Genomic DNA, 11636 nt, shown 5'->3' with positions numbered 1-11636 from the left:
GACAAGCTCATACTATCTATACAATCAACTGATTTTCTACGTGTTCTGTCTGTCCCCTGAGTAGGAAGGTCAAGGGCCGAATTGTTGTTTCTTTTTTTTGGGTATTGTTTGGATGAATGAGCTGCATTCACAATGTTTAATCATTGCATCTGATTTTGAATACATTTGCCAAATAAAAACTTGAATGACTTGTTTCAATACATCTATTGAATAATTAACTCAATCAACCCAAATACCGACTTTATCTGTCTCTAGTATACCCAGGGTTACTTTTACCCCATGCCTATTTATTACATTTTTCAGAGACAGATTATAGGCGTAGTATCAAAGCCAATGTTCTTAATTTTTACATGTTAATGGTAGTTGAATAAAAATATCTATGCACATGCTCATTTTTAATAGATTTTTTTTTCAATTTTGAAAAGTAGCAAAACTCTCTAGGATTGAGTGAGTTAAGTTCGATTTGAGCATGTTTTGCTCAAAATAATGTGTTTCCAGAAGCGTATAATATCCAATCGAAAACGATTAATCTTCCATTGATAACAGAAGACCGTTTAATGATTGTTGACTTATAGGGTATCCCCGTTATCTAAAACAAATGATTTAAAATGTAACGAAATTGAAACATGCAATATATTTGGGTAGTAAAACCAAAAATTAGAGGTGCCTAAATGAGCCAATAAGATGGAGAGAAAGATAAAGTGAGTAAATGTGACTCGTATATATGGGAACAACACAAAACAAACGACGTTTCGGCCTTTGGCCTTCTTCGGGTAAACACGAAATATGTTATATGTATATAATTGGGAAACGAAAAAATAGTTATAATATTATTTTTCACTGTCAATTCGAGGGGAAGACTAAGACTAAGACAAGAACATATTTTACCCAATGTTAAATCTGCCATTGATTGAACTGTTAACAATTCTGGCAACCGAATGCAATCATGTGGGTTTAATTTAACAATGTTAAATATTAAATGTTTTCTTTTGAATTGAGAGTTTTTTTCCCCATTGTAACTAGGAAACCATAACAATTTGAGTGAGCAGGCCAGTATGTATTCCACTACATGGAATCTAAACTTTAACTTACAGAGTATATTTTAAAAAGAAAAGAAAGCGAAAAGAAAAGAAAGAATACATTTTTAAAATTTTGTAAAAAAGTGCAATCAGATCTCAAACTTTAATTTGTTTTCCTTAAAGGAATATAATCTTGATCCATCCGTATAACGGGGTAAAAATGTTGCAATTTTACACGGTCTCTCTGTATACAAACGTGCTTCGTTTCAATGCACTCTTCCACGTGGGAGATTGAATAAGTCTTGGGTCTGCTTTGATAACAAATTCTTTGTTTTTAAGTTACCCCTCTCAGACTGGCTGATTTAAATTATTGAGCAGATTAGGCACGGATTTATACAGGTCCATGCATGGCTCATTGAAATGATTAACTTAAATCATTTTTCTCATATCTCTAAAGTTTTTCTTCATTGCTGTATGGTAGTGTATAAATGTGACCCACAGTGTCAATCTGGTATAATGTCTGAATCCATGAGATGAAGAGGATTGAGTTTTAAAGTCAAAATAAGATAATTAGAAAATTTTAATATTTTGGACTTTAAGAGACAAATTTCCTTCCCTTCAATGAACGCCCCTCCAAAAAAAAAACCCCAAACCCCCCAAAAACAGAGCATTTATATAGGGCATTATCCATTTAACGTGCTCATGCGTTCAACAACTCGACTTTGCACCGCTCAGAGAGGGTCTCGAACCCAGGATCTTCCTATCCGAATGCCAGTTATTCCACTAGACAACTAGCTGCACATGTAGACATTTATCTTTAGTCAGATTTTATACTTTAAGCTTCAAATTTAATTTTAGGCACCAGGTTCACCCAATATAACACCGTTTTGAGACGATTGGTCACAAATTAGGGCAAGACCCAGGGAATCTCCTCTTTACCAGTTAGCTGTCGTACTCGGAAATAAACTTGTATTTAACAAAAACTTGTCAGAAAGGCACGCGGCAAATCAAGGAAGTCCTGGATTGGAATTGTGGAGGCAACAAGTGTCAAAAAAGATCATCGACTGCTCGGTAATGGCCCTTTAGCGTGAAGAATGGCGTTTCACGACATTCAACCTCCGTAGTGAGACCGATCTCCGGTAAGGTAAGGTTAAGTTAGTCCCTATAGATAGTATGCAGATGACGTCGCTCAGGTCTTTGTTATTGTTTTTGCCATCCGCGTTTGTGAGTTGTTCTCACTAAACTGTATTAACCAGACTATAAAAGTTTATGGTTACACAGAGTTTGTGTGTGTGGCGGGTTGAGTGTTATTTTTGTGGGGTCGAGTCCAACCGATAGCTCAATGGTCTGGATTCGAACTAGTATGCGCGATATGGCTCTCGTTACCAGCTGCACCACTCAACCTATATCACAAACGGCTCAGGTTTAATCTAGGGGAGATCAAGAATTGCCTTAGGATCCCTTATAACTTAATTGTATTAATAACAAGTGAGTCAAGACAATAGTAACGCCCAATGCAATAATAACAATTCTATACATAAAGTTTAATTAGATTGTTACAGGAAAAGATAGAAAGAATAAGTATTTATTTAATATCAGGAAGAATAGCTCTAATTGAGTGGATCTAATTTATTATTTATTTATCTATTGTTTTATTAATCGATTCATTTATGATTGATTGATTAAGTTAGTAGTTTTTAATCACTTGTGTCCGTGGAAAATACATTTGAAAATGGTATAAGCCCGTTTGGCTTATCTTTATCCCGTCGGCTTGCTTGACTGAGGCAAATGTATCAGCTAGTTCCAGGGTTGGCGCCTGCTTTGCAGAGTTTTCTGGACATCACAACAGTGTGTTGTAGTTAGGCTGACATCAGGGGTTTACCGCTGTTCAAGGACTGGGATGCAGGGATTCGGCACAACTGGGTGCTCCAACGACACGGAAAAGGACCAGGAAAATGGCCAGGACCTTCAATTTAAGAGTTGAAACAACAAGGTCTTAGAACCAATCGAGTTTGTCTTTCGCCACCGAATCGTCCTTGAGCGACACATCATAATAGCCTTTATTTGCCGACAAAGGCAAGGAGATGCAGTAACTCCATGATAATGGTAGTTAGTATATGTTTTACACATCAACTGACAGTCGAGCTATCTTACATGATGAGAATTTAACAGGATTGTGTCCCTGGTATTTCTTTCTTTATTTTTTATAAATTATAATTGGGGTTATGATGTGTGGCCGGCGATTGGCGGTGGGGTACAGACATTCAAGCAATATACATATTGAATATAAATGAAATAATAACATAGATCATCAACAACTGTTAACTATAAAATAAGATACATATAGATATAGTTTTGTAAAGGTATTCCAACTTACGAACATCCATGGAATAGCACAATTAAAATATATACACAAACTATAATAGTAATGCTAGATTAAATTGAATTCACAGTAATATCTCGTTCCACTTTGAATGTTAACCAATAATTCATTTTACCTCCAGCCGAGGGATGACAAACTTTTTTAAAGTTTGAAATTGGAGGGATAGCTCTTCTTTCTTGGGCTTCTTAGCGTGTGTGTGATTAGATTCAGATATGAATTTGGTTTTGTGAAACGAAAATAGCCAATCAGAAGAATCTTCCTGTTTTAGATATCCAATGATATCCAGATTCTTTGGTAAGAAAGAATAACGGAGAATTACCGGAGAGACTAGGACAGTGATTGCAATTAGCTCCTCTTGAACGAGACAAGACCTCAGGGCATATGCACGATGGCGACTTGTTTGGAAAAGGTAATTAGCAGCAGGCATTAATACAATGGGCAGACAATTTGAACAGGTAAATAAGCCTTAAGCTGAAAGTGAGTGTTCCGTTATACAATGGAAATGTTTCCCCACCTAACGACCAGAATTTCCGTTAGAAAGATTTGGAGCTTTATTGGAGAAAGGCTGTCCATGTTTTGATTATCTTACTTGAGGTGTTAATCTGCCTTGGCAAATATATATGTCTCGTCCACTAGGTTTGAAGTGGTTTTGAACGAGACGATGACGAATGATAAAGAAATCACGCAGTGAAAGAAAATCGCTCGTCACATTCTCCCCCTCTTGAAAAATTCTCTTGTGAGATTAAAATTAAGTCTCGTTTAAAATCATCTGAGAATTGGGGACAATAAGATAGTACTGCAGGTACAGTTATGTTGTTGTGACGTCATCGGATACCGGATGGCGACTTAAGAAGTCGGCTCCATGGTTATCAGTGCCTTTGATGAATTCCACATGGAACGAAAATTGCTGTAGTATTAGCGACCAACGCATGAGTTTAGCGTTTAATTGTTGAGCTGTGGCCAGAAATAGAAGTGGCTGATTGTCGCATTGAACAGTGAAGTGACGTCCATAAAGGTATATTTGGTATTTTTGTATGGCCCATACCAGGGCAAGACATTCCTGCTCCACTGTTGAGTATCTTTGTTCCGCAGGCGATAATTTTCTACTTGCGTAAGCAACAGGGTGTAGGACTGTGGGGTCATCGAGGTCAGGTTGAAGTAACGATGCGCCTATTCCAATTTTACATGCGTCTGTCCTCAGAATGAAAGGTTTGTTGGGGTCAGGTAAGCGCAGTACGGGTCGTGACGTCAGGATCCTTTTAAGAGCGTTGAAAGCGTTTTCGCATTGTGGGGTCCATTGTAATTTATCGGGCCGTGATTTATGGGTCAGATCCGATAGAGGCGCGGCAAGAGAGTTGAAATTTTTTATGTAGGACTGATAAAAGCCACAAAGTCCAAGGAATGACCTCACGTCTTTTTTTGTGGTTGGTTGTGGTGCATTTCTAAGTTTTTCCACATTTTTCAATTCGGGCGTAACTGTTCCCTGTTGCAGCTCGTGTCCTAAAAATTCTAAGTTGCGATACCCCAACTTACATTTTGTCGGGCGTGCTGTGAGCCCGGTCTCCTTTAGGCGTTCCAAGAGAGCATTGAGAGTTTCCAAATGTTGTGGCCAGTCCTCTGAGGCTATGAGTAGATCGTCCATGAAATGAACTATGTTGTGACGTTTGACAAGCGGTTGCAACAACTCAGTCATCATTTTTGAAAATATACTTGGCGCGTTATGTAGTCCAAATGGCATAACATTGTAGTGGTAGTGGCCTTGATGTGTACTGAAAGCAAGGTATGGCCTCAGATGTTCCGGAATTGCTATCTGATGGAACCCACGGGATAAATCCAAACTTAGAAAAATATTTGGCTTTGCTAAGGCGAGAAAACATTCGTGCCGTGTTTGGTAAGGGCTGAGGTTGAAATTGAGTGACGGAGTTGAGCTTCCGGAAGTCCACGCAGACACGGTGTTCTCCACTAGGCTTGCGAACCAGTACTAGAGGAGCGCTGTATGGCGAATCGGATTTAGATATTATGTCAGCTTTTAACATGGCCTGAATTTCTTCCTCGATTACTGTCTCCTTTGCTATAGGGACTGGGTAGGGCTTACATCGTATAGGCTTGTGGTCAATTAAGGTCATGTCAAAATTTACGATGTTGGTCCGTCCTGGTTTGTCTGTCAGAGTGGTTGAGTGTTGAATTAAAATGTCTTGCAACTCGTTTCGTTGCGTCTCCGACAGCTCTTGCTTGATGGCGACATCTGCGTGTGTCTCCTGTCCGACCAACGGTAGGTCTGGTGCCAAGTGCTCCGTGGCGGGAATTTCCTCTGCCACCATCATGACCATGGGGTGAGAGGAGGGAGGTCTGTCGACAAATTTTTTGAGTAAGTTAATGTGGTATGTTTTTTTCCTTTCCATCCACATTTACGACATAATTTGTCCTTGACTTCTTCTTAATGATGGTATAAGGGCCTTGCCATTGGATCTGCAGCTTGTGGGTTCCGCTTGGAAGTAAGAGCAGAGCTTTATCTCCTTCCTGTAGTTCGCGGTCCCTTGCTTTTTTATTATAATATTTCGCCTGCTTTTTCCGTGCCTCTCTGAGGGTGGAAGCGGCGATTGACCAGCTTGTGGTTAGTCTGTCTTTTAGGTCATTAACGTACTGGGAGGCATTTTTGACCGTTTCATCCACATCATCTTCTGTCCAAAGCTTTTTTAGCGCCTCAAGGGGTCCTGCAATGGGTCGTCCGAAGAGTAGGGTTGCTGGAGGAAAGCCCGTAGAGGTATGTGGAACCTCTCGGTAAGCATAGAGGGCTGGGGCGACGAAGGTATCCCATGTTTCCGGCCTGTCTTTCACTAACTTTTTTAACATTGAAATTAGTGTTCCATTAAACCGTTCCACTTGTCCGTTGCTCTGCGGATGATAGACAGAGGTGGTCAGGTGCTCAGTGTGGAGTAGGCGATAGACATCTTCCATAAGTTTGCCACAGAACTGAGACCCATTATCCGTCAGTATTTGTTTTGGGAATCCGAGTCGTGAGAATATGCCTATAAAAGCGTCGGCCACTGTCTTTGAGTCTATGCGCGGTAGCGGTGTCGCCTCGGCCCACATAGTGCATGTGTCCACGAGGGTCAGTATGTACATGTTTCTCTTTTTTGTTAAAGGGAATGGTCCGACTATATCAGTGGCAACGCGTTCAAAAGGAGTGCCTACAATTGGCATCTCGCCTAAGGTCACTGGGACTGTGTAGGTCCGAGCAGATTTCCGCTGGCAGATGGGACAGGATTTGACGAAACGCTTAATGTCTTCAGTGATGCCGGGCCAATAATAGTGAGTTGAGATGCGATCTGATGTGGCTGCTGTTCCCATGTGTCCACTAAACGGAATATTGTGTCCCATTTCCATGATCTGTCGACGAGTGGCTGGCACGACAAGCTGGAGGCGGTCTTGACAGGCAACTCGATATAGTAGTCCACTTTGGATTACAAACCCTTTTTTTCTCGGTATATCGCCTTTTTCCGTCACTTTGGCGAAGCAGCGAGCTAGCGTTGTATCTTCGGCTTGAGCCTTTTTAATTTCTTTTGGTCCTGGATTTGGTAATAGAGTTGGTAAATCATGTTGAACCTGTGCCCTTGTCTGCATGGGACAAGCGTGAACTGGGTGCTTCGGCGTTCCAAGAAATACATATTTGCATCCAAGGATGAGAGGGTGAGTAGGGGCGTCTAAAAGTCCAGCAGGTATAGTTCCTACTACGTAGGGAGAGGAAATTTCGATATTGGCTATCGGAAGTGACAGAGGTGGGGTGTCTTTAGTAGCGCACTGAATCTTGATAATTTCGTCCGTGAACTGGTCTGGCCGAACCAGGTCGCGTGCTACGACCGCGTGAAAATCTAATCCCGTGTCGTAGAGAACGGTCACATCCTTCCCATTCACTTTGACTGTGTCAACGACTGGAGGGTGATCCGACGGTTCTTTTGTTTTTAGAGGGTGATCGTCAGAAGTGCGTCCTACGTTGGCACTGACCGGTTTCCCTTTCTGATGACCGTTACGCTTGTTATCGCGACGGCATTCCTCTGTTGCATGTCCCTTCATATTACAGTTCTTGCAATATAGGTGTTGTTTGTGTTGTGTTGTGTTTCTTCTTTGGTATTGGTTATTGTTATTCTTCTTTTCATGCGGTGACGGAAATTTGGTTCTTTCTTCATATGAGGTGGGCGGTTTCCGAATCTGGTGTTGTCTCCTTTCGGTGAGGTGATTTTCTTGCGCTGTCGCAAACCGGTCAGCACATGTTACTATATCGTCCAGTTTATGAGCGCCTTGCTCATCGACAAAACGACGGACATCCAGGGGCATTGCATCTCTCAGCTGTTCCACCATGATAAGCTGGTTTAATCCGTCATAGGTGTCTGGGTTGCCAGATAGTTTCAACCATTGTTGGAGGCTGAGTTGTAGATGATCTGCCAACTGGTGGTATGTTTCATGCCTGTCCTTCCTTAATGTTCGGAATCTTCTACGGTAGGATTCTGCGCTGACATCAAAATGTCTCAGTAGGGATGACTTTAGCTCCTGAAAGTTATTTTTGTTGTCCTGTGTCAGGCGAGTATACACATCATAGGCTTTGCCCTTGAGATGCTGAGACGCTTTGAGTGCCCATTTGTCCTCCGGAAGATCATATGAGATCGCTAACTCCTGGAATCGCGTTAACCATTGATCAATCCCTTCAAGGTGTGGGTTGAAAGTTTCTACCGGGAACGACATTACTTTATCAATGCTCCCATTACCCTGACTAGATGGAATGGGGCTATGGGTAGAGAGTCTGTTTTCTGCCATGTCTCTTGTTAAAGACATTTCAATTTCCTTTTGGCGTGTGCGCTGCAATTCTGCCTGAGCACGCTCTCTCTCCGCCTGAGCACGTTCTCTCTCTGTCTCCAATTCCAGTTCTAGCTCCTTATTCCTGAGTTGGATCTCTTTATCTTTCAAAGCCTGTTCATGTTTCCTTTTTTCCTCCTCCTCTAGTCTATCACGCTTCTCTTCCTCCTCAAGTCTAGTAATCTCCCTTTCTGCGTTTTCATTGACATAGGCAGATAACTGTTCACCAGAAAGGCCCAATTCTTTTCCTAACTGGATAAACTCGCGTCTTATTGTAACACCAGTAGCCATGGCTGATTAATTACAGATTGAACAACTGCAGAAGGTGAATGAGAATGATGCGATAGATGGAATTGAACCAGAAAGAGTAGGGCAGAAAGCAAACAAATGGAACTTTGCCAGTAAGGGTTAAATATGAATGAAGAATTCTGCAGCACAGATAATGAATGATAATGAAGTAAGTGACAACACACTGTTGAAAAGTGCTAGGTTTCTCTAAGCCAAATTTCAATATATGACACACACAGTGACACAATACTCAGAAAGAGTAGTTATTGCCTGGGGCTTAATTTGGCGTGCTCGTGTCAATAGAGAGATAATACTATTTACCGTTACACGTGTAAACAACAACTTGCAAGATGACCTATCTTGAAGTTAGAGTGACTGTAATTTTTTTAAAATTAAGATTTGTTTAACTTAATTTTTGAAGGGGGGGGGGGGGTGTATCCTCGGAAGGGGGGGGGGGGTATCCTCGGCTGGAGGTCCAAAACTTTATGGCAACAATGGCATAAAAAAGTGGCAATGAAATAACAATTTATGTTTTGTAAACTGCTTTAAAATTACGTTGCCTAATTATGTATAATTAAAATAACATGTTGTCATAATCATAATCATAAATCAGTGTTAGTAAACTACTTATAGATTAGTGAAAATATTTAAAAAATGGGCATGTTCCAATTTCAAATGTAACCACAGTGACTTTTCAATAATAAATAAGGTTTCTTCCCTATGATATTTGTAATTAATTAATCAAATGATTTATTGATTGGTTTGATTTAAGGTAGATATATTTACGAGCCCCCAATGTAATAGAATGCTATTGTTAAATTGAGATAGTAGCAGAAGTAAATAATGGGTGTTTAAATATTATATCTAGATTAACGACTCACATATTATATTATATTAAAGATTCATAATCCCGGACGAGCCTACCATTTTGTGGCGGGTTGAGTGTTATTTTGTGGGGTCGAGTCCAACCGATAGCTCAATGGTCTGGATTCGAACTAGTATGCGCGATATGGCTCTCGTTACCAGCTGCACCACTCAACCTATATCACAAACGGCTCAGGTTTAATCTAGGGGAGATCAAGAATTGCCTTAGGATCCCTTATAACTTAATTGTATTAATAACAAGTGAGTCAAGACAATAGTAACGCCCAATGCAATAATAACAATTCTATACATAAAGTTTAATTAGATTGTTACAGGAAAAGATAGAAAGAATAAGTATTTATTTAATATCAGGAAGAATAGCTCTAATTGAGTGGATCTAATTTATTATTTATTTATCTATTGTTTTATTAATCGATTCATTTATGATTGATTGATTAAGTTAGTAGTTTTTAATCACTTGTGTCCGTGGAAAATACATTTGAAAATGGTATAAGCCCGTTTGGCTTATCTTTATCCCGTCGGCTTGCTTGACTGAGGCAAATGTATCAGCTAGTTCCAGGGTTGGCGCCTGCTTTGCAGAGTTTTCTGGACATCACAACAGTGTGTTGTAGTTAGGCTGACATCAGGGGTTTACCACTGTTCAAGGACTGGGATGCAGGGATTCGGCACAACTGGGTGCTCCAACGACACGGAAAAGGACCAGGAAAATGGCCAGGACCTTCAATTTAAGAGTTGAAACAACAAGGTCTTAGAACCAATCGAGTTTGTCTTTCGCCACCGAATCGTCCTTGAGCGACACATCATAATAGCCTTTATTTGCCGACAAAGGCAAGGAGATGCAGTAACTCCATGATAATGGTAGTTAGTATATGTTTTACACATCAACTGACAGTCGAGCTATCTTACATGATGAGAATTTAACAGGATTGTGTCCCTGGTATTTCTTTATTTATTTTTTATAAATTATAATTGGGGTTATGATGTGTGGCCGGCGATTGGCGGTGGGGTACAGACATTCAAGCAATATACATATTGAATATAAATGAAATAATAACATAGATCATCAACAACTGTTAACTATAGAATAAGATACATATAGATATAGTTTTGTAAAGGTATTCCAACTTACGAACATCCATGGAATAGCACAATTAAAATATATACACAAACTATAATAGTAATGCTAGATTAAATTGAATTCACAGTAATATCTCGTTCCACTTTGAATGTTAACCAATAATTCATTTTACCTCCAGCCGAGGGATGACAAACTTTTTTAAAGTTTGAAATTGGAGGGATAGCTCTTCTTTCTTGGGCTTCTTAGCGTGTGTGTGATTAGATTCAGATATGAATTTGGTTTTGTGAAACGAAAATAGCCAATCAGAAGAATCTTCCTGTTTTAGATAGCCAATGATATCCAGATTCTTTGGTAAGAAAGAATAACGGAGAATTACCGGAGAGACTAGGACAGTGATTGCAATTAGCTCCTCTTGAACGAGACAAGACCTCAGGGCATATGCACGATGGCGACTTGTTTGGAAAAGGTAATTAGCAGCAGGCATTAATACAATGGGCAGACAATTTGAACAGGTAAATAAGCCTTAAGCTGAAAGTGAGTGTTCCGTTATACAATGGAAATGTTTCCCCACCTAACGACCAGAATTTCCGTTAGAAAGATTTGGAGCTTTATTGGAGAAAGGCTGTCCATGTTTTGATTATCTTACTTGAGGTGTTACTCGTCCACTAGGTTTGAAGTGGTTTTGAACGAGACGATGACGAATGATAAAGAAATCACGCAGTGAAAGAAAATCGCTCGTCACAGTGTGTTGGTCCGTTATACTTCCGGATGGCAATGTTGTGAACTCCTTGGCCAAGCGCATTCTATCTATTGTTTGTGTCATTTCAAATCGATCCACTATCGAATATACAGTTCTCCTTGTGATATTAAGCGTTCTTGCGACATTGGTCACAGACTGTCCAGCTTGAAGATGACCAATGGCACGTGCATATTGTTCTTAACTAAGTCGTGACATCGCGTAGATTAATGGATGGTATTTTGCATTGTGTTTTCCTGCCTTGAAAATGTTTCAAGAAGACACGGATGGCAAAAAAAAAAAAAAATTAATCTACACACTTCCTGTCCAGAGTAAGGGGCTAAAAGGTCATTTTAGCACGTGCGCGACGTGGTGAGCGAAGTTCAAGTCAAAAAC

At 40.2% G+C, this 11636-nt stretch overlaps 1 protein-coding gene and 1 long non-coding RNA gene across 2 annotated transcripts; both read right to left on the bottom strand.

Moving 5' to 3' along the window:
* Positions 1 to 2542: 2542 nt before the first annotated feature.
* Positions 2543 to 3619, bottom strand: LOC144976175 (uncharacterized). Its single transcript, XR_013646056.1, has 2 exons — positions 3518 to 3619; positions 2543 to 2985 (listed from the first exon to the last, which is right to left on the bottom strand). It is a non-coding gene; the product is annotated as an uncharacterized LOC144976175 (long non-coding RNA).
* Positions 3620 to 5775: 2156 nt separating this feature from the next.
* Positions 5776 to 8544, bottom strand: LOC144976490 (uncharacterized). The gene has a single exon (XM_078920780.1). It carries the CDS (start codon positions 8542 to 8544, stop codon positions 5776 to 5778), a length of 2769 nt encoding a protein of 922 aa, XP_078776906.1.
* Between the last annotated feature and the right edge of the window lie 3092 nt (positions 8545 to 11636).

Source organism: Berghia stephanieae, chromosome 7 (genome assembly GCF_034508935.2).
Source record: "Berghia stephanieae isolate SIO BIC M18660-M18661 chromosome 7, UCSD_Bste_1.3, whole genome shotgun sequence".
Classification (NCBI taxonomy): Eukaryota; Metazoa; Mollusca; class Gastropoda; order Nudibranchia; family Aeolidiidae; genus Berghia; species Berghia stephanieae.
This window is presented reverse-complemented; position numbering and strand designations above follow the sequence as displayed.

Excerpts from the sequence above, each read along its gene's own strand:
- LOC144976490 (XM_078920780.1), bottom strand. The coding sequence starts at position 8,544 with ATGGCTACTGGTGTTACAATAAGACGCGAGTTTATCCAGTTAGGAAAA.